The sequence below is a fragment of the Gambusia affinis genome, linkage group LG24 (genome assembly GCF_019740435.1).
Source record: "Gambusia affinis linkage group LG24, SWU_Gaff_1.0, whole genome shotgun sequence".
NCBI lineage: Eukaryota > Metazoa > Chordata > Actinopteri > Cyprinodontiformes > Poeciliidae > Gambusia > Gambusia affinis.
In genome coordinates, this window is record NC_057891.1 from 13,132,375 (window position 1) to 13,156,048 (window position 23,674).

The window sequence follows — 23,674 nt, forward strand, 5'->3', positions numbered from 1 at the left end:
AACAAAGTAGATGATAATAAAACAACAGAAAACTTTATCACAACAACAACAACAACAATAATAATAATAATAATAATAATAATAATAATAATAATAATAATAATAATAATAATAATAATAATAATAATAATAATAATAATAATAATAATAGTAATAATAATAATAATCTACCTATAAAACATAATATCACCTGAACTTTGAAATATTGAGAAATTCTGGGTTTTTTAGTGCTTTTGGTGACGAACAACAGGTTGCTCGCATCTTGAACCGTGGTTTGGAAATGTTCTAGAAGTGCTGCACGTACGGGCCATTTTGTGACGGTCCCCGTGTGAACGACACTCACTGCCAGACCGCCGCGCCGTGCCTAACCAACCGGAAGCGCGGAATGATTTCTCCACGGCAAGCAAGGGCGGATAAAAAAAGGAGGGGAGAAAAAAGCATCAAAGAGTCGCTTATTAGATGATTATACTTTCGCCTAACGGGATTTCACAAAAGAAGGGGCGAGAGCCTTTAAATCTCGCATTGACTGATCACACATTTAATCACTGTAGGATTATTCTTTTGGATATGGGATCTACCTTCAGGGTCCCCACCTGCTGGGCACCGTAATGGTGGTAAGTATTCACATATTTTTTTTTACTGAATATAAAAAAATATGTAGCCTGACAGTTTATTGGGACTCAGTAATATATGGTTTCTCTCCCATTTTAATTGGCAATTTTGTGTGACGTAATTTTTAAGCGTTTTTGTGCTAAATTAATCCATGTAACATCAATGGTCTATGTGGCGTTTTTATCTTTTTCTATGATATCCCTCCGCTAATTGCGCGCGTGCCAGGCATATTCAGCATTGTTCATATGCATATTTTTCTCCTTCAGTGATGAGGTTTCAAATGTAAAACAAAGGTTAATGTATGTTTTTCCTCTATGTAAAACCAGCCAGCCATTAAAGAGGATATCTACCCCTGTTAGGAATCAAATTATCTCCTCGTCGTGACAAACAAACCTGTGTGAGAAAAAGAAACTAGAATCTTTCACGACGTGCGCGTGCTGGTGAAGCATTTTTTTTAAAGAGATCTTTTTTTGTTCAAATTATACCCGAGGGCATGTGACCCAGAAACAGAGAACATTCTTCCAGATTTCGAACAGGTAGGCAAGACCTACGTGTGAGTGAAGTGACGGGGAGGGAAAAAAAAAGCTCCTCCATCTATTTTTGGAAAATCAGTGTGCGTGTGTGTGTGTTTGTGTGTGTAAGGAAATGACAACAGTGCACACACATCTGGGAAGGACACGCCCAGACTCATTCAGAACCATTTGTTCGACTGTCACTTTTCGATCACCTTTCACATGTATAGTTTACTCATTTATAAACCAGTCGTTTCTCCCTTGTTCGTCATTCTTGAGAGTAGCCATCTTTACACTCGTCAATAACGCATAAGGTGTCATAAGGTTAAGTCGATCAAAAATAAGGTCGTCCTCTGTCTGCTTGGCAATAATGTCCTTTTGCACTTTACAGATCGGTTCATTAGAGGACGGTGAAGTTGGCTTGCGATTCGAAACTCCTTTAAAGGGCTATTTCACTCACTTTCATAACTATGGATTCAAATAGCTCAGACATGATTGTGGCTGGATAAAAACCTCTCTTTTTGGCAATATTGCTAGAGCTCATTAACATTGATTGGTTGCCTGGCACAAACGCTGTCACTGCCATGTTTAACAGCTTGACAGAAAACAAAAAAAGAACCTCTAGAACTTAATGTATTTGATCATATATCAGCTATTTTGAAGAATGAAGAAGCCTGTGTGGTTAAACATATAATGAAACATCTAAAACTGTATTTATATTTTAAAGTATATAAATATTACTGCTGGATGTCATTTATTTTATTTTCTAGGTTTTAGCTAAGGGTAACATTTATGTTGCTTATTTATACTTTTAACATTATCTATGTATTAGTGTGAAAATAACCAATTAAATCATGTCATACCGATTTGCTTTAGATCATCATGTAAATATTATTTGTCCTATTTTAAATAAAGGTTGGCCGTTATCTATTTCTGACAGCAACATCTGTCATTTTTAAGTGACAAAATAGGAAAAACTCTGGACAGGTGGAAATACTTTTTCAACAGCACTGTTTACATAGCCAGATATAAAACATTCTGGCATAAAACAACTTAGCCATTTTTTCAGGCATTTTATGTTTTGAAACAAGGAGGATAAGAGTCAGCAAAATATGCGGAACAGCTCTTTATTCAGTGGTTTGAATCAGAAGCCAACTTCAGCCGGTTTCCAGAAGGAGGTTGCAGTGGAGGCTGTCTGCTGCTGTCTCTAAAGCCATTGAAACCCTCAACCTCGGTTAGTCTCCCACCTGTGTGCGCGTGCAAATACCCACGCTTACGGGCCTTTTTGTTTTATGCTGTCATGAGTGTTTACTCTTGGGGAGGTTTCATCGTGTTGTTTCTGCGGGAGTATCCAGTGGGTGCTTCTCGTTAGTGGCGAATGTGACGCTTTTGAGGCGAACACGGAGACTTTGTCAACATGGCGACAGCTGCTCCTGCTGCTGCTGCTGCTGATTGTGAAGTAGCGACGACTCCGGTACCGTCCGACTTTCTTCTTTCATGTCAACCTTCACGTGTGCGCTGGAAGAAATCAGCGCGCGGAGTTTCTGCCTGATTGCCAGCTTGTGTATCAGGTTCTAGCGCGTGGAAATGTTGTCAGAGTCGCTCTAAGGTCACTTTCTCTGAAATTCAGCCAATTAAACGTACCTAACAGGGGTTTTTCCCCCCGCCAGCAGCATCTTCTCGTACTTCATGTCGGCTTATCTATGCTGGGTTTTTACGGCAGGCTTTAGACAACCCTCAGCAGAAAAATAAGCGACTTTAATCGAGGTTTCCATTTGTTTGTTTTGGAGACAGCTGCCTTCCTCTTCTTCAGCACCATGGACAGCGAACCATCTGTCCATGGAAAATCATAGCGAACGCATGAGCATGAAGACTGATAATGGAGGTGTAATATTAAAGAGAGGAAGGCTTCCCTGAGACTCTGTATGTAGTTACCATTTTTGACTAACTGTTTCCATCTGTCTTCAATAGTTACTTTTGAAAAATATTTACACAAGTATTATGTATTTATGTTTTGTTTCCCCACCAGGGGGTCTTTTTGTGGGCTCTAGTGTCCCTCATATGACAGTAGGCTGACAGGAAAGGGGTGAAGACATGCGGCAAAATCGGGAATCGAACCCGCGACGGCCGCGTCCAGGACTGAAGGCCTCCATATGTGGGTCGCGCTATCCCCTACGCCACCACAGCATTTTTTAAATCAGATGCTATTATTAAACGTTGTTCTCTCCATGCATAATAAATAATAATGTGCTGAAATTTTTACCCTTTAAATGCCGGTCTGGCTTGTGATTGTTATTAACATTCGGATGTTTTGCTAGCATTATTTTTCAGTTAACTTTAAACATGTATTCTGCTTGTTATTGAGTAAAACTTGTCTAAAGTAAGCAGTCCTCTGCTGACGTGATGCTCTAGCCTTTTAACATGCCAACCATTCTTTCAGGTAGCTTTACCTTCATAACTGTAATAGATGATTTTCAAGAGGATCCAGCAGGACACTGGTCACCTTCTCTTAAATCTTAGGTATTCTTAAACTATCATTACTTTCACAAACATGTCACATTTTTATTAAGCAGGTTTGTTGCATTTCTCTTAAAGTCACAGGAAACAAAACTGCAAATATCCAGCAGTTTTTACCCTGAAGCAGAATTGTGCGATGAGAAAATCAATCCAGGAAATGAGCCGACAGTGTGTTTTGGATCTAGAACGATCCCCAAGTAAATTTTTGTTCAATTCAATAAAACCTCGTTAGTTTTGTTTGATAATTTTTATTAATTTTTTTCTGGGTGGAATGACCAAACGATAGACAGCTGCAGTCATTTTAGACTTAACTGAGTGGAAAAGTTTCAAATTTCTAAAGGATGTTTCATTCGCATAAGAATGTATGATTGAAAATATTCCACTAATACTTGATTTGAGCCTTTTTAGCAAGTCACACACCTAGCTGGATATTTGATCACTCTTTTTGGAAGAATTAGTAATACAGATTAAGATAAGTGAATTTTCTGAAACTTAACATGTTTCGCATTTTTAGTATTTTATTATGAGGTCAATGCAACAGTTGCTTCTATTTACAGTAGTTTGAACAAATTATCCTGAAATCAGCATTGCCGTTTTTTGTTGTAATAATTTAGTTCTATAAAGAATAACAATTAATGGATGACTGTATGTCCCTCACATCTTTAGTTAGCTTTTGTATGTGTGAGTCAGATCACATCTTACGCTTATAGCTATGTATTCTTTCCATAAGCAGAAATATCTTCTGGCCGTCCATGTTGTCAGTCTGTCATGTTAAATTTGACTGTACAGACGGCCACCATGACAGTTGAGCTTGAGGTGTAGGGTCGGAGGTGAAGATGAGAACTAATGCATCTACAAACAACTAGACAAGCCGTGAAGCCACACGTTACAACACATGACCCTTTGGGAGATTTTAGGACACACACGGATGTGTTTAATGGATCTTCTGTCGCAAAGATCCTTATTGACCACAGTTTGAAATCTGCAGCAGATTTAAGTGTGAAAAAGATGCCTCATGCTGTCAGAACCATAGAGCACAGATGAGAAAGACAAAAGAAAATAGGCACATAGTGGAACTGATAATCACAATATTTACCAAGATAGTCGCCATGACAATTATGACTTCATTTTAAATCCCCTGACTGATGTACAAAATGGTTAAATGTGACTTGTTTTCCTTCAGCAAACACCTCCACACAGAAGAGTGTTGTTATAATCACAACTTTAAAGTGTTTATTTGGCAAGATGTCTGCACTAATAGAGAGAAAGATCAGACTTTTTTTTCGAATTTCCTGAGTAATCACCAGTTAGTCTAATCAAACAGAAGATCATCTGTTTTTAGTCAGTGAATTTCTGGCCCCAGATCATAAAACTCCCAAAAAATAGATTTAATTTATGATTTCATACCATATTATTACCAGACATCTCTAGTATCTATCTGAACATTATCTACAGTTACTACTAGGTCTGTCATGACACCAAATTTTGCTGGATGTTTAAATTGTCCTGGAAATGATTACAATAAATGGTAATATTGTCATTTTGAGATCATTTTTAGCTAATATAGTAACAATGACATGATGATACGAGTACACCCACTCAAGTTTATGCTTTCTAAAGCAGAAACCATCCATCCATCCATTTTCTTACACCCTTCTTCCCTAATGGGGTCAGGAGGGTTGCTGGTTCCTCTCCAGCTGCGTTCCGGGCGAGAGGCGGGTTCACCCTGGACAGGTCGCCAGTCTGTCGCAGGGCAACACAAAGACATACAAGACAAACAACCATTCACACACACACTCACACCTAGGGAGAATTTAGAGAAACCAATTAACCTGACAGTCATGTTTTTGGACTGTGGGAGGAAGCCGGAGAACCCGGAGAGAAAGCAGAAACCAGAAAGCATTTTAAATATACCAAAATAAAACAAAACAATAATCAAAATGCATTACGAAGTGTCTGTGACCACAATTGCATTTGAAAAAATAATAGTTCTTCATCTTAGACAGGGAAAACAGGCACAAGTGGCAGGTAGTGCAGACTAAATACTTCAAACTGGTTGTCAAATATTTGGCGCCGTTTCTCAAAATGGCAGTTTTTCAACAATATTAACAGGGAGCATCTGTGACGATTGTTGGGAATTATCGTTTTCATTTATGATGCGATTAATTGATCGATTGCTGATTGAGACAGGCTTAACAACTGCATCTGGTGGTTTGTATCGATTGTCTGTCTTTCTTTGAAACAGAAACACCCGTTGACTGACGGCGTGTGACGACTCAAGCAGGGATCACTTCTTTTGAGTCCCGGTCAATGGGGATATTTCTAGAAATACAGTAATACTGCACACACAAGGGGAAGCACCAAGCAGCCTGTGATAATGGCTCACTAGGGTTTTTTTTTTTCTCTCTTTTGTTGAGGAACTTGTTTGTGTGTTTTCTCACCACTTGTCCTGCGGGAGCAAACCGGGCCTGGGTGTTGACAGAGGAACCGGTGCTGCTACTGATTAAGAAAATGGCAGCAGCTCGTCGTGCTAGTTTATTCTAAATGTTTTTGATGAGGTTTTAGTTTTTTCCTGTTCTAATCTACTAGTTAATTACTGCAGGACAAAATGTCCTTTGAGTCTATAGAGAGCACTGGTAGCAAGAGGCAGAACACGGTGATAAAAAGACAAAGATAGAGAGCTACATAGGGAGGACTAGTTAGATTAATGCTGCTGTACCTGTATAGAGGTATAAATGTACCTGTATAGAGGTATACAGCTACATTCAAATATAGGTACATACTTCAACAACAGGTTGAAGTAAAATTTTGCCAAAATGTTTTATCTAAAAATTAATTGATGATTATTTTAGGAAGTTAAAATCTACATGACCTCGCAAAAGTATTCACAACCCTTGAAGGTTTCCGCAATATGACCACAAACTGGAGTTTCGGTTTTTGGCACAGAAATTAAAAATCATTTCTGTTCTAAAATGCTTTCGCAATCCAAGAGGAAAGTTGCATTTTATAATGACGCACCACAAATCTGGAACAAACTTCCAGAAAATTGCAAAACTGCTGAAACACTGAGTTCCTTCCAACCAAGGCTAAAACCCCCACCGGTTTAGAGTTACTTTTTAGTCAATAGTAAATGGAGCACTGATTAAAATATTTGATGTGTATTGATGATTTATCTGATGGCATTTGACAAAATGTCATGTTTAGTGCTTGTTTAACAATTAATGACTGTCTTTAGCTGCCTTGTCGCTTACATGTAATATACAAATAAACTTATACTTAATGTATAATGTTACACATTTTCTTCAAAGTTCTTGAAGATGCTGATGGCTGCGATTTCCTGTAGCAGTCTGTAATACAGCGAATCTGTTGTAGCTTCTAACTGAAGACCCTGTCATGAAGAGAATACTCAGGACTCGGGTTGTCTGTTGTTTTCTGGACTTCCTGAAGAATCTTCAATAAAGTCGCACTTAAATGTATGAAGGAGGGAAAACAATCATTGTTTAAAGCGCAGTGGAAACAATCAGCAGGTGTGAATATTTTTCCTCGGGGTTTTATCAGTTCATTTCTTCTCAGAGCTCCGTCTGAAAAAGACTATGGATAATTGTGAAGTGGTTCATGCTCCGTGGTGCTCACATCATCAGTCAACCGAACATGTTATAAAACCGAACATGTTCAGGCAATTGTGTTCAACAGAAAGGCGACCCAGAGTGTTAGTCACTCTGAAGCATTAGCATGTGAAACCGGCTCGCTGCGTCCTTGTTTCTCACTCCTAATATCTATCCAGATGTGATGGCAGGTTCTGATAATCACAGAACCTGTGAGGGCAGGTTAAAATAAGAGATTTTACTGGAGTAGTGATGACAACACCCAGTGTTATGGACCCCTCCCCCACTTATTTCTCCGCAGCTCTCTTCCATAGCTGAGCCCCTCGCTGCCCTCTGAAGGAGCAGGATGACAAGATGGCGCAGCTGCTTGTACCGCCCGGACCAGACAGCTTCCGCCCCTTCGTCCCCGAGTCGCTGGCCGCCATCGAGAGGCGCATCGCCGAGGAGGAGGCCCGGCGACCCCGGGCGGAGCGCCGCAGCGACGACGATGACGAAAACGGGCCCAAGCCCAACAGCGACCTGGAGGCGGGGAAGTCCCTGCCCTTCATCTACGGGGACATCCCGCCAGGCCTGGTGTCAACCCCTCTGGAGGACCTGGACCCCTTCTACTGCAACCAGAAGGTCTGTTTCACTCTGTCTCTGCAAGAGAAACAAAGGAGCATGAACACGTTCCCATAATAACATTCATTTGTCCTTCAGATTAAGGTATGACTCATGCAGTCAAGTTTGAACGATTGTAACTCTTCAGACTCTAGCTTTTCATGAAAGGTTGAAGTTTATTCTCCAGTGATCAAACTCTGTACAGAACATTTTCAGCATATTGGTTTCTATTTTAAAAAAGTCCAAATAATCCATCTGCAACTCAAGGATAGTGTCATGTTTAAAAAGTAATAATCTTCATTAAAATCGAGGGCTGTACTTCCAGGAGTTTCACGTTTTCATGTCCTTTCAAAGAAATTTACATGATATCCACTTCAAGCTACACCTCTAGTTAGTCATAGGGCAAAAAAAAAATTTAAATAACCCGACTTAACATACATATGCATGTCATTTCAGTGGGCCGTTATTGAACGTTCATGTATTTCAGTAATTCCACTTAGAAAGTGAAACCTGGAAAGATTGAAACATAATTATACGTTTTTGTTCTTGTATTTATTTGTCAGAGAAGCTGGATTTTGTGCATCCATCAGCTGTACACCACAATCATCAAAATTACTACAAACAAAGCTATTGCTGTGTGATAAAACAGAACGAGTTTGACTCGAGTTGATTAGCAGAAATAAATTACCTTCTCAGATTGTTTAAGTTAATATCCCATATCAGAGCATGTAAAGTAATGAACACCTCGTTGATTTAAAACATTTATCACATGCAAACAAGAAGATGTTGTTCTTGAAGTCAGTATATGATTAGCTTAAAATACTATGAAGTTAATTTAGCGTCAAGACTCAGATCTTGGAATGGCATCACATGCATTTTTAAGTGTTTTTTTTTACATGAGGAAACCCTAAATGGGTTTACCTTACAAAAATAAATCCTACGATGCACAAAGGATACAACCTCAAACATATACCTGCACACAAAAAGGCATTCATCTCACTAATTCAATCCATAAAATAAAGTAGGAAAGTTACTCTATATTCGATAACATCCTCAACACTGTAGTGACCGTTTTTGAAGGCATGTGTCTCTCTAGTAAAGATAAAAACTCAATTAAAGCATGACTTTTTGGTATTGGAATATCAACAATAAATCCCATAAAAACTGGGCAATTTAGCATCATTTTGCTAAACAAGTTATTTGTTTCCTGCATAGCACAGCAGTAGATAAGATAAAGTGTTAATATTCTTTATGGAAGTATGTACCTGGGATTCAGTATCACATTTAATAAAGAAACAAATAACCCATTTTCTTTATCTTATTTTGTAACAATTTGATTCGTGGAAAAGTTTTCAGTTTTCAGCCATGTTCGGTTTCTGTATTTATGGCCTTCATGCATCACATTCTGTACAATGTTTTCTATGGCAATCTTAACCCTTTTGGGTCTTTTTTGTTTTTGTCTTTCAGACCTTCATAGTATTGAATCGTGGGAAGGCAATCTTCCGTTTCAATGCCACTTCTGCCTTGTACATCCTAAACCCCTTCAACCCTCTGAGGAGGATAGCTATTAAAGTTTTAGTGCACTCATATCCTTTCAGAGTTTATGGTGGATGCAGCTCGATTTGGATTAAAGGGGTTTATCAGACAAAAGGGGGAGTTAAAGGAACTGCTGGTAAAGACTGTGTGGCTCTGAATACTTTGTTAATCTTCTCATCACTAAAATACACCCAGAGGGCAGTCAGTGTTAGTTTAAATGCTGTCTGGCTCGATGTAGTTTGACTGGTTTTATTGTTCTTTCAATCAGTCAATTTCCTTGTGCACCTTAACTTTGCTTCTACGATGTTCAGCATGTTGATCATGTTCACCATCCTGACCAACTGTGCTTTCATGACCCTGAGTAACCCCCCAGAGTGGGCAAAGAATGTAGAGTAAGTACACAGATGTCCACTAAGATTCATAATAATGTGAGAGGTGTTCATTCTCTTTCAGCTTTTCCACAGTTTGTCACTATGCAAACACAAAAAGCACCAACTGACCTGTTCTTTATGGGGTTTCATTTGTAAGCAAGGAAAAATGTATAGCATTAATTTGGGATTTTAAATGGGGGGTCCATTTTTCAGCATGTTATTCATTCATTTATAAATGTCACATCAAGCTAAGTGTTTAGTTTGTAAACTAAATACGGAGTTTGCTAATGAAATTGTGTTGGTAAATTATTAGCTTTCACCACCAAGCTGAGCATTTCATTTGTAAACTACTTAGCTACTGAGACCAATAAAATATTCAACTTGCCAAAATATTTATTTTGAAGCCAAATAATTAGCTAACAAAATATTAATTATAATAAAAAAAATGATCTCACTAAGTAACTAAAACTTTTGTTTCAATTATAGTTAGCTTGCAAACTAGGTATTTAGTTCAAATATTGTTAAATATTTAGGATGCAAAATATATTTGCTTTAATCTAACTACTTAGCTCGCGAACTAAGTATTTAGTTAGCAAGCTAAATATTTAGCTTGCTAAATAAATATTTAAATTGGAGCAAAATCCTTTGCTTGTAAATTATTTATTATGGTAATTAAATGTTTAGTTTGAAACTCGAAGAATGAATGCATTACATGGTGAAAATACGACTTTGAAATACCAATCTCCCCCTGTGACAGGCTACATAACCCAAATTATTCATTTTTGACCAACTACACATGGTACTTCATAATTTGGCAGGTATATGTGGTGCTGATTGAATGTGAGCCCAAGGGTTTGATACTAATCCATACTGCACTTTTTAGATTTTTATTAGGACAACTTGCATCATTCTGTCATTTCACAACACATTTATTCACCACTTTGTGTTGGTCTGTGACATCAACTCCCAATACTTGGCATTGAAATTTTTGATTGTCACAGGGGGATGCATTCTTTTGCAATGCACTGTGTGTAATCTGCTCTGTGTTTGACTTAGCTTCTCTCTGTCTCATTGCTGGTTGCAGCCAGATCCAATTTTTCTCTCTGCGTGTGTTTTCATTTCCTCTCCTCCTCACCTTGCCGTCCAGGTACACATTCACAGGGATTTACACCTTCGAGTCCCTGATTAAGATCCTGGCCAGGGGATTTTGTGTGGGGAAGTTCACCTTCCTGCGGGATCCATGGAACTGGCTGGACTTCAGCGTCATCCTCATGGCGTAAGTATGGCCACAAAGTCTTGTTAGGATCATCTTGAAATTATCTGGCCACAGATTAAGGAGTCAAAGGTTTTTAATGTTAATCGGCCCAGAAGATTAATCCATCCTGTATGTGAGAGGATGAACAGAATGTAATCTGAAGTTTAGAAGTGTACCTTTTGAAAGCATGGCTAGGAATCATAAATGTACTCTGTCATAATGGATGTGAGCCCCTAAAGCACGCACATTGGCCCATATTTGAATCACGCCTCAGTGATTCCAGCTATTTGTCTTTAAAGTGCAAGACAAAGCCTTGAGTGTTACAGTGCATGCTTTCTTGTTGGTAAAGATTTTGTATCTTATATATTGTATCATGTAGAGATGCACCGATCAGAGATTTCAAATCTCCTGGGAGTTTGTTTTCAAGGGTTAATATGCTAATGCTAATTCTGTCTAGTAGTTGCATTTCCATTGACCGTACAGCTTCACAATCTGATAAATATGCTTAATAGGAATCTGCAAATTTTAAAAAGTTTTTGCTCTAGGACGAGGTGTTTTTTTTGTGACTCTATTGAAAATGGTTTATTTTACAAAACTGCAATGGAAACACTTTTTTCACATCACATGAGTCACCTGATTGACAACCGGCTGTTACCATTGGAGGAAAGCACAAAGAAGTAGTTGACAGGAGGTAGTTGGGCGACGATATTTTTTAGTGACTTATTCACGTGATTTTAATTGCGTTTCTTATTTAATGGAAACGCAACAATTGCGAGATTGTATTTTTCCAACAAATTTTGTTCACATTTGTAAGGAAAATGCAGCTTGTGCTTATTCCTTTGAGAACTTTTTAAGATATTTAATGACTAATATCAGGAAATATGACTTTTTGAGGGAGTTTTCTTCCCTCTTTAAGAAGAACTTTGAAGAATATTGTTAGTGTCGTGACTTTAGAGTTTCTAAGCGATCGCCAGCTGTTTCCTCGGTGCATCTCTAGCGTTGTGCTCCAGATTCCCATTTATTATCCCACATTTTCCAAAGCTGGACTATTTCTCCCATGTGTTATGACTTGAGCAGTAGCTTTGCCTGTGCATTGCTTTGCAGTAACTGTGCATTTGATCCTGCAGGTATATAACAGAGTTTGTAAACCTAGGCAATGTTTCAGCTCTGCGCACATTCAGAGTTTTGCGAGCTTTGAAAACTATCTCAGTAATCCCAGGTAAGGGCGCCAGCGCCTGCTACCAGCAACTCCTACCATTTGTCCTCTGTGTGTGACCGTTTGCCGTCCCCCTCCTCCCTCCCGCTCCCTCCTCTCCCCGTGGCCCTCCTTGTTGTCTCGTAACGCGTCGTGTGTGGATGTCTGATTTGTGTGTGCGTGTACGTGTGTGGGGTGTGTGTCCCACACCTTTCCCCCCTTCCGAAACCCCTCCTCCCCGTCCCCCCTCCCCCCTCCCCTTCCACTGCATTCCCTTACAGATATGTCACAGAGTTTGTGGACCTGGGCAATGTCTCAGCACTGCGAACCTTCAGGGTTCTGCGAGCCCTGAAAACAATTTCAGTCATCCCAGGTGAGAGAGCCATCAAGGCCCAATAAGGTTAACATACAACGCTAACGGCTAACTGACATTTCGCTAACATCCAAACCCCGACTCCCTCCCCCCCACCCTCCTCTCAGCTCATCTCACTGTAGCTAAGCCTGACGACGCTTGTCGCCGTCCCTCATGCTGCCTTTGTCCCAAGGCCAGTAAAAGCTGGAATCTGGCTCCAATCTGCACAGATTGACAGGATTCTCGGCTTTTAAGACACATCCTTTAAGGCAGAATTCTTTTTGGTTGAAATCTATTCTTGCCTTGGGAGCCTTCCAAGTAGAGTTTGCGCACTATTTCTTTCTTTCCTTTTTTGCATGAGACATTGCAAAAGCCGATTTTCTTGTGGCAAGCTCTTGTGTGTGTTTGTGTGTGTGTGCAGGGTTCCTCCTTACCTTGTTTTCCTGTGCATGTCTTGTTCAATGTTGTGTGTTTTTATGGTAAAAAAATACTCAGTGAGTGGTACGAAATGGTACTTCACATCACAAACTAACACACAACACACATAGCTAGGTTCAGAAGTTTACATACTCTTACAGTAATTGGGTGTCATGATATGTTTTGTCTAATGATGCATTTCAGCCTATTTTTTCCCCTCTTTGAGATAAATGAAACAATTTTACAGCAAGTTTAAATCGTATACTGTAATCTAAATGGTTAGAAACACACATGAATAAGTTCATGCATACATACACCCTCATTATTTGTTTATGAAGTTGTACACCTAACTCCATATTTGAAAATTCATCCTCATTGAATTGTGGGGGAAAAAAGCAACTTAAGTGCATCATGTACGACTCCAAATCAGTGGCACTCATGTTTGATGAGTGTGTATAACCTTATGAATGGCACTGTAACACACTGTTAGCTCTTTACTTGAAGATGACTGCTACCAAATATCTACTAAATAGCTGTTAAAACAAACATTTAGAGTTTGAGTAAAGCAGAGGAGAAAGTATCCAGATGGTTTGGATATATAAATAGGAGGGATGGTGTATGTTCTGGACAAAAGGATGTTGTAAACAGAGCTGAATTTCTGCGACAGTCGATACCTGTGAATATCCACAAAACTCAAAAACAAAAATCTGGTCCATATCATGTTTAGCATTGCAAATATGTTCTTTAAATTCTGCTAAACAGCCAACCTGAAGCCAGAGAAGTTAGCCCACTTGCTCCTGGACTGCATGTTGTTAGGCCTATTTAGGACTTTAACTTGAACTCTAAAAACCCAGTGAAATCATTTGCAGTGCGATTATCACCATTTTAAGGAAGGTAGTTGGACATTTAACCACATGAACCTCTACGTTTGCTTTAGTCTGACTTTAAATTCTCTTGGTTTTTGGTTTTGCTGCACTACAAAGCACGCACAACCAGAACCTGCACATTTGTTTTCTACATTAAGAAACCAATAGAAAACAATAGAAGCCGTAGCAACAGGAAGTTATCAGAAGGAAAATGAATCAAAAGTATTCACACCTCCACTTATTTTGTAGATTCCTCATCGGATTTTATTGGAATCTTTTATATGTTTCAAAAAACAAAACTGAGTAAATAAAACAAACAAACTTTGTCAGCTTGATTCCTGGATGATAGCAAATAATTCATACAGGAACTTTCACTGCCTGCTACAGTAATTTCTTAATAACTGTGTCTTCTCTGGTCAAACTGCGATTAATTAACTTTGCCCCACCTCCCGGTTTAGGCCTGAAGACCATCGTTGGCGCTCTGATCCAGTCAGTGAAGAAGCTGTCTGACGTGATGATCCTCACCGTGTTCTGCCTCAGCGTCTTCGCTCTGATCGGCCTGCAGCTCTTCATGGGCAACCTGAGGCAGAAGTGCGTGCGCGTTCCAAACTTCAGCAACGCCAGCAGCGGCAACTCCAGCATCACGGGCAACGACACGGGCCTGTTCAACACCACGCTGAACTGGACCGAGTTCATCAGCGATGAGAGTAAGCCAACATGCAGCGGTGTTAGCTTAGGTCAGACGCAGCGATCTGCGAGTCACGGGGCGGATAATCGTCCCGACAACGAGAGCCTCCTCACCAGCAGCCATCATTCTCCCGTAGCCCATCTGTGTGGCATGAGCAGCCTAAAGTGCTGCAGGAGAGCGAGTCACTGACCGCCAGCGGGACACCAAGGAGACACGCAGCGGCTACATGACAAGCCGAGGCAGAGTCGCAGACAAACAAGGCGACAGAGGCAGACAAAGCTGATTAGAACTAAGTTGCTGGGATGTAGCTCAGCCGCTGGAACGGGCGCGAGATTTTAATTTACAGTCAGAGAAGCAAGAAAATCCTAAGAAGAAATCCAATCTAGATGGGTATAAAAAGTGGATCTGCATGTAAAATTAACTTATTTCCATTTTCTCTATATTACTTCCACAATTTTCATGTATTGATTTTATGTAACAGACCGACACAAAATAGTCCGTGACGGTGAAGTGGAAGGAAAATAGTCACCTTGTTAAAATAATTTTCTAAGTCACTTTTAAAAAAAACCTTTGGCAAAAGATGACTTAAACCATTTTTCTTAGAAAGGTGAGAAAATGCTGCATCGTTTTAAAATTGTTTCACAAAGAACGATTTAAAAAAAATGTGGCATTCATTTGTTTTCAACCCCCTTTATTCTGAAAACTTTAAATTAAACCCACGACTAATCAATTATTTCATAAATAGAGTCCACTTCTGTGTATCAGTATACATCCACCTCAGAGGTTTTTTTAGAGAACAAACTAAATCAGAAAGACCAACAAACAGCTCTGGGAAAATTCATCCTCCAGACACTGAAAGATAGTGGTGGCAGAATCATGCTGTGGGGATGCGTTTCTTCAATATAAACATAAAGAATGTTCCTAGGTGTCAAAAAGTTGCACATGTAATTGATATGATATTGGTACATTTCAGATTTGTAATATTTTACTGTAAACCATGTCTAATTTCTTCTGATTCAGCCTTATGCAGCTGTTTGTGTTGAGCTATCAACGGAAATACAATAAAATACTTCAAAACATCACAACATGTGAACAGGATTGAAGTAATCGTAATATTTCTGCATAGATGTGTATTAATCCTCACTCACAAAAGCCACAGGATGCCTGTTCTGCTCTGTCTCTTTAATATCCTGTATGATGCTGCTCAGACTGTTGTCCCTCTGTCTGCCCTCCTCTGTAGGTAATTACTATCACCTCCCTGGCCGTAGGGATGCTCTGCTCTGTGGAAACGGCAGCGGTGCTGGGTAAGACTCGACATGTTTTATTTATGTGGCCAATTAGACGCACGGCAAAGCGGAGCAGACCTAGTTAGAGAAAAAGTGCAGCAAGCTTCCAAACTACTGGCTTATATTGACTCCTTCTGATGTACTGGGTTTGTTTGTTCGTATGAAGAAGGACAGCTTTTGTTTTCAAGATTCAAGTCATTCAAAAAAAAAAGAAAACTTGTTCAGGGCACAGGTGTTATATGTTTTACACAGGGCTGGCTTAAGTATTATTATTTTATCTGGGCCTCCCTATACCAATATGTCTCCACCAGAGGTTTCATAAGCAGCTGCTTAGCTCACAGCTGCCTTGGGCCGGCTCTGTTTAAACATTAGTCGCTTGTCTGAGCCGCCCAATTTTCGAATGCCACTCTGGGCAACTGCCAAGATCAAAACACAGCGACCAAGCGTATCAATATTTTTATGTTGTCGGAGTTTTTTGGGTTTCCTGTAAATCTGGCTGGCAGATTTACAGATGCTTCAAATTAAGTCATTTATAACTCCGTTTTGTGTCTTGAAGACTCTGTCCAGAGGGCTTTATGTGTCTGAAAACGGGCCGTAATCCAGACTATGGCTACACAAGCTTCGACAGCTTCAGCTGGGCCTTCCTCTCCCTTTTCCGACTCATGACGCAGGACTTCTGGGAAAACCTCTACCAGCAGGTCTGTCAGAAAGTACATTTCACCATCAACGCTTACATTATCATCTACTGAAATAATGTAGAGAAACATAAAAGAAGAAAAGAAGCCAACTTAGTTTTTCTGCTTTGCTTTGGTGGAATCAGACTTTGCGTGCTGCAGGGAAACCCTACATGATCTTCTTTGTGCTGGTGATCTTCCTGGGCTCCTTTTACCTCATTAACCTGATCCTGGCTGTGGTAGCAATGGCTTACGACGAACAGAACCAGGCCACCATCGAGGAGGCTCAGCAGAAGGAGGAGGAGTTCCAGGCCATGCTGGAGCAGCTGAAAAGGCAGCAGGAGGAGGCACAGGTAGGAAACGTTCTCTGTCCCCCCAACCCCTACATTCAACTTTACATCAAGGCAGACATTTTGTTTTTGTTGGTTTGGAAATCGGAACGCATGCAGAACCTATTGAGTGCTCCGATTTGTTTGTTTAGTATTTAGTAGATGCAAAGTGCTCTGACTGATTCTTTCACCGTGAGGCAGAGTTGCCTTGGAGACCCGGGGCTTTATTGTTTGATGTTCACCAGATCGTGAAAGTATTTATTTAAACCCAAGTGCACAAAACACACGACTTACTCCAAAATGTCTTAATTGTAAAACAAAGATGGAGCCAAAATGGAAGATATTGCAGGGAAAATCTATTTTAAACATGTCTCTGGTTATTTGACTCTCTAGTTTAGCATGTATTGAAAACACCAGATGACACACATTCTTTAATTCAGTGGTGTGTTATTACCTGTAATACACATACTGGCGGCAGACATTTAAATCCTCGTTCCTTCGCTTTGTTTGCATTGTGTTTCGAACGATAGAGATGCTTAAGTGCGTGACATATTTGGCAGCGCGTTCACTTTTACTGCAGCTGAAGGTTCCAGCTTCAGTTTTATGTGGGAGCAGCTTCTGGCATTCTGTTGAGGCTCTTTCCATGCTGTAGTAAATCAGAAGGACAATATGTGTGGCGTTTTGTTCAATGCTGTCTACATCCTAAGATTTTTGTCTCTCTTGTTTTTCGGAAGCGAAGAGGAACCGTCGTACCCCTCCATCTGTACCAAATGTTTTGGTTTGGGTGAAAACATTCAGACGTCCTTTTATAGAAAGGCGTCAGAGGCTGATTCGGCTCTTCTTGCCAGGCGCTCTCCTCCGCTCCGAGACAGGCGCCGGGTCTCCATGACAACTGTCTCTGTGCTCTGATTGGCTGGCAGGTTGCCGCGGCAGCAGCCACGGAGAGCGGGGAGTACAGCGGGAGAGGGGGCCCCACCTCCGAGTCCTCCTCGGGGACGTCCAAGCTGAGCTCGAAAAGTGCCAAGGAGCGACGCAACAGGCGGAAGAAGAGGAAGCAGCGTGAGGAGGAGGAGGAGAGGGGCGTGTGCGACAAGTTCCACAAGTCCATGTCCGAGGACAGCATCAAGAGGTCCAGCTTCCGCTTCTCCATCGATGCCAACCGCCTCTCGTATGAGAAAAGATGCTCCTCACCCAACCAGGTAGGTTCCAACTTTACATGGCAGATGGATTTAAAAGCCAATTTAATGAAACTTGACAAGTGAAAAGACAAAAGTATTCACACTCCTTGAACATTTCCATATTACAACCACAACCTGTGTTATAGATCAGTAAACAATAGAGTTGTGAAGTGAAGAGAAAGTAGTACATGTTTTTCCAAGTATTTACAAAAACAAATCTGAAAAGTGTGGCATGCTTTTGTTTTCACTCACCTCTTCAACTGACTCCCTGAAAGATAATCTGGTGTCACCTCCTTTGACATGAAGTGCAACAGATCATTGAATATTTCAGCAAAGTCTTTCTTTCACGTGCACATAAATAATTGCAGAAACTAACATTCACAGTGAAACACATAGAAAAAATAAGCAGAAGGTAACACTAAACCGCTAAACACATAAAAAATTGTGGAAGCTAATGCTAATCGTTAAGACGAGTCTCAGTCTGTCTCACATCCTCATCTTCTTCCAGTTGACGGCGGGTTTGAGACTCGCAAACAGCAAAGTCCTCAGTTTCTGATTTTGACAAATATTATTGCTTTAAAGTTTTATGAATAGGATGAGTTCAGTAAAAAACATTTGACTTGACAAAATGTTCATTCAAGTCAAAAAATGGGTAAGATTCTCCAGCAGTAATGGGTTTAAAAGGCTTGAAAAATGGCTTTCATCCTGAAGTTAAGCTGGCTAATGGGGAATGGTAAAAATATACTACCTGAGGGCTAAGGATGCAAATATTTCAATAATATTTTCTTATTTATGGTTGTGTTCCCGCTTGAAAGAGTTTTACAACAATCTGTTGCAGAAATGGGATTTTGACTGGCCTACAAATCCCAGTAACTCCACTCTTCCTGCGTCTCTCTAGTCTCTCCTCAGCGTCCGCGGTTCCCTCTTCTCACCGCGGAGGAACAGCCGCGCCAGCCTCTTCAGCTTCCGCGGCCGAGCCCGCGACATGGGGTCCGAGAACGACTTCGCCGACGACGAGCACAGCACCTTCGAGGAGAACGACAGTCGCCGGGGGTCCTTGTTCCTGCCGCGCCGCCTGGAGCGGCGCAGCAGCGCCGTCAGCCAGACCAGCTTGGGGGCGCCACGGATCGTGCTGCCCGCCAACGGAAAGATGCACTGCTCCGTAGACTGCAACGGCGTGGTGTCGCTGGTCGGTGGGACACCTGTAACAACCTCACCTGTAGGTCTCCTGCTGCTTGAGGTGACTTTATTGTTTTATGAGTTATTATTTTAACATTTCCCTCTTTAGCATTTGGTTTGTCTGCGTTGATTTACTGCAACTTTTTTCTACTAATTTCCAACAACTAAACCAGTTTTAGGCTCATTGAGATTTTTGTTATTTATTTATTAGGGAACAACAACAGATACTGAGATAAAGAAGCGCCGATCAGGATTCCTCCAGCCTTCCATGGACTATTTAGATGAACCAGGGGGGCGCCAGAGAGCCATGAGCGTGGCCAGTATCCTCACCAACACCATGGAAGGTCAGCGTCTTTCTGCACTTCTCGTTTCAAGCTTACGTTTTTCACTTTTTGTTGATTGATTTTCAAAGAGCACCTCCTCCTTTTCCAGAGCTGGAGGAGTCGAGACAGAAGTGTCCACCCTGCTGGTATAGATTCGCCAACACCTGCCTGATTTGGGACTGTTGTCCGGCATGGCTGAAAATCAAAGAGTTTGTCAGCATGGTGGTTATGGATCCCTTCGTGGATCTAACGATCACCATCTGCATTGTCCTCAACACTCTTTTCATGGCCATGGAGCATTACCCCATGACCAAAGAGTTTGATAACCTCCTTTCAATCGGAAACCTGGTGAGTGTTTCTGAATCTTTTTGCCTTCCTTTCTTAATGCAGATTTGGGTTCAGCTTTTTCTTTCTGTTCTTTTCAGGTGTTCACAGGGATCTTCACGGCAGAAATGTGCTTCAAGATCATTGCCCTGGATCCCTACTATTACTTTCAGGAGGGCTGGAACATCTTTGATGGCATCATTGTCAGTCTCAGTCTTATGGAGCTTGGCTTGGCTAATGTAGAAGGCCTGTCTGTGCTCAGATCCTTCAGATTGGTAAGATTAGTCATTTATTTAAATCTTTAAAGGCTAATGGAAAATCCCTGGGACTGCGAGGAATTTCTTTCTTGTGTCTAGATGGTTTAGTCATATGTTTTTGACAACCTGTTTCGTTTTTCAGCCTAATTTTATTCAACATGATAATAAAATTAGGCTGACATGACACCTGCACTATATGAGTACAAGTGTCATTTACAAGAAAAAACTGCTTTATATTTTATTTCTTGTCTAATCAAAGGATTCATTATAATGCGCTACTGTTCAGATTACGATCTTCCTCCCTTATATGACCTGTAACTTGTCTCTAAACAGCTGAGGGTCTTCAAGCTAGCCAAGTCATGGCCCACTCTGAACATGCTGATCAAGATCATCGGTAACTCCGTGGGCGCTCTGGGCAACCTGACGCTGGTGCTGGCCATCATCGTGTTCATCTTCGCCGTGGTGGGCATGCAGCTGTTCGGCAAGAGCTACAAGGAGTGTGTGTGCAAGATTTCGGACGACTGCGAGCTGCCGCGCTGGCACATGCACGATTTCTTCCACTCCTTCCTCATTGTGTTCCGGGTGCTGTGCGGGGAGTGGATCGAGACCATGTGGGACTGCATGGAGGTGGCGGGGCAGACGATGTGCATCATCGTCTTCATGATGGTCATGGTGATCGGAAACCTCGTGGTACAAACTGTTTTCTGTGTTTAAGGTTTAAGGATTACGGCAACACAAAAAAAAAAAAAATAGATTTTTTTTTCTCAGATATCTGTCTTTTAATCTCAGAATTCAGAAAATTCTATTTTCTGATCATTTTAATCCTCTTCCATAGGTTTTACTCTTTTTTTGTTCCGCACTATTATTCTTCACCTATAACTTTCCTTCCAGGTCCTTAACCTTTTCCTGGCCCTCCTCCTGAGCTCGTTCAGCGCAGACAACCTGGCGGCCACCGACGAGGACAGCGAGATGAACAACCTCCAGATCGCCGTCGGCCGCATCCAGCGGGGCATCTCCTACGTCAAAACCAAAGCGCGGCAGTTCCTCCAGAGCCTCTGCTTCGACGGAGGCAAGGGTTCCGGCCTGGCCGAGGAGAGCAAACCCCTGGACGACCTGCAAAGCAACGGAAAGGGGAACTGCATTTCCAACCACACGCCCCTGGAGATCACCAAAGACCCCAGTGGGGTGTACATGATGGAGGGCAACGGGAAGCCAGGGGGGCTGGTGGTTGGGGTAGGCGGAGACGCCACGAGCAAGTACCCAATGGAAGAATGCGACTACATGTCCTTTATCCACAACCCCAGCCTTACGGTGACCGTGCCCATCGCTGTGGGCGAGTCGGACTTTGAAAACCTGAACACGGAGGATTTCAGCAGCGACTCTTCTGACGTGGAGGGCAGCAAAGAGGTAAGACGGCTGACCACGTGGCTGACGTCTCCGTCAGCTTCAGAAAATCACATCGGCGTTTTTCTGAAAGCTTGATTAAATTGTGATGTCTGCATTATTTAACACGCAACACAAATGACAGCGTGAATATATAAAGGTTTGCACAGAAATGGCCTTTTTAGACAATTATCTGATAGTCAAGCAGTTTGAAAATAACACAAGTGCTGACTCATATGTACATGCATCATGCTGTGCTAATGGAGTCTTATCTCAAGCATAGAATCCTGGCAGCCAAAAAGAGACTCAAATTAGTCTTTGTCCAGGATAACAGGTTTATGTTTTATCATCAAACTGCATGACTCACTGTTTTGGAGAGGGCTGCCTTACCAGTAAGCTTTGTAAAGACATATTTAAGTCTTATCTAACGACATAATTAGAGTGATTTGTGCCTTTGTGTTTCAATAAATTTTCTCACATTTGTCTGGACATGACCACAAACTTCCCTGTTTCCCATAAGGATTGTATGTGACCGACCAGCACAGAGTAGAGAATAATTGTGAAAAGTTCAAACTGATCACATGAGGTAAAATCAGATGGCTCCGATGGTTTTCACAATTCTGAACTGCTTTATGCTGATCTATCCCACAAAACTCGAAGACACATAGAAATTTGTGGCTGTACTGTAGATAAAACTTCAGGAGGATATGACACATTTTCCACTTAACCTTTTCTGCACCTGCTTGCCCTTTGTGTCAGAGCTAAAAGCCTGATTTGCTGCCGAGCGTCGTCAGGCTGACTGAGCATCAGGACTGAGTTCCCTGGTGACGGGAATCTGTCACTGTGGGTGTGGTGCCAGTTCCCTGTGATTCAAAACAACCCAGGAGTCTATTTCTGGCCATGACACCACACTCTCCATATATGGATCATTTGTCTGACATCACTGCTGTTCTTTACATTGTGTATGCTAAAGACAAACAAAGAAAAATGTTTTAGCAGATGTATATTTGCTTAGTGACACCAGCATGTGTTTACTGACTATAACCAGTGAATAGATTTTGTTTCTATTTGTGTCTCTGAGATGATTAAGTGACCTTATGGAGTGGCCAGTGGCATGAGATTATGTGCTGGCGTTGGTGTGTGTAACTCACTCTGTTTAACCCCCCCTCGTTTGTTATTCCAGCTGTTTCACAGACGCTCTCAAGGTTTTCAGTGAGAAGAGAATTGTAAGATCACTTTATTGCACTAACCATGAGGACTGCCTATGCCATTTACAGACAAACATATTTTTCTCATACCTTCAATGGATTGCCCATTTTCGTTCTTTGCCTGGTCTGCCCTCCGTCCCCCCCAACCCTCCCACCCCCAGCCACCACCACCCCACCCCCACCGTCTTTGCTTTATTACCCCTCCCTGCCCCTTTCAGCAGCACACCCAATGCTGTGATCATTTCTTTTCCCTTAATCCCCTTTCCCCTCTCATAATTAACCTCAAGGCATCAGGCTGTATTGCAGTTACAAACCATTTAATGAATGAGCACCTTTTTATATCCATTGATAGACAAACTCATCAAGCATAATGTTTGCTTTTGGTTTCATTGCTTGGTTTTTGACTTGGTTTTGGGACTTGATTGGCATCCAACACTCTGAGCTTGAGAATGAAGGAAGAGAGGAGGTGGAGGAGAATGTGCAGTAGACAAGAAGGAATGGAGGAATGAATTTTGCTGTGGTTAGACAAAATTCATTTGTCTGGCTCAGACCCTATGCATACACACATTGAAAATCTGTATGTATTTACCTGTGTAACCTGAACGATAGTGGAATGATGAAAGACTCAAGTGAATTTTCATAAACATGAATTTTAAAAAAACAACGTTTTGCAGAGTTTCAAAAGAGATAACACGTTGCTGATTGTTATAATACTTTAGACAAGTATCATAAAAAATCTCAAACAAACAAACAAAAAAAAGACAGCCAAACAATTAATTAGCACTTGGCTTTGGTGCTTGTGTTATCCACTTTTGTCTCACTGTGATTACATCATGTTAAAAAAGGTGAACTTTCCTAAAAAGTAAAATGCATAAAAAATAAAAAAAAATCTTCCAGTTTTAAGTTGTAAATGTGAGGCTAACAACTAAAGCAGATTTGTCTGTGCTGAAGGAGAGTTGGAGGGAAACACCCTTCCATAAAAACAATGCACTTGCAAGCAGCATGCT

At 41.1% G+C, this 23,674-nt stretch overlaps 1 protein-coding gene across 5 annotated transcripts in view; it reads left to right on the top strand.

The window, feature by feature from the left end:
• Nucleotides 1-350: 350 nt before the first annotated feature.
• Nucleotides 351-23,674, top strand: part of scn1lab (sodium channel, voltage-gated, type I like, alpha b) — a 37,544-nt gene continuing 14,220 nt past the window's right edge. Inside the window, exons 1-17 of one of the 5 annotated variants that reach the window (XM_044110327.1) lie at nt 351-614; nt 7,548-7,867; nt 9,314-9,432; nt 9,685-9,774; nt 10,901-11,029; nt 12,136-12,227; nt 14,297-14,545; nt 15,767-15,830; nt 16,369-16,510; nt 16,633-16,839; nt 17,736-18,014; nt 18,892-19,233; nt 19,384-19,516; nt 19,605-19,843; nt 19,921-20,094; nt 20,410-20,766; nt 20,968-21,483. In XM_044110327.1, the coding sequence (XP_043966262.1) occupies nt 7,601-7,867; nt 9,314-9,432; nt 9,685-9,774; nt 10,901-11,029; nt 12,136-12,227; nt 14,297-14,545; nt 15,767-15,830; nt 16,369-16,510; nt 16,633-16,839; nt 17,736-18,014; nt 18,892-19,233; nt 19,384-19,516; nt 19,605-19,843; nt 19,921-20,094; nt 20,410-20,766; nt 20,968-21,483 (3,399 nt within the window). In that variant the 5' untranslated portion in view covers nt 351-614; nt 7,548-7,600. Of the gene's footprint in view, nt 615-1,054; nt 1,149-2,369; nt 2,599-7,547; nt 7,868-9,313; nt 9,433-9,684; nt 9,775-10,900; nt 11,030-12,135; nt 12,228-12,484; nt 12,577-14,296; nt 14,546-15,766; nt 15,831-16,368; nt 16,511-16,632; nt 16,840-17,735; nt 18,015-18,891; nt 19,234-19,383; nt 19,517-19,604; nt 19,844-19,920; nt 20,095-20,409; nt 20,767-20,967; nt 21,484-23,674 lie in introns of those variants that run through there. The other 4 variants (XM_044110326.1, XM_044110331.1, XM_044110329.1 and 1 more) reach the window with 4 other exon arrangements.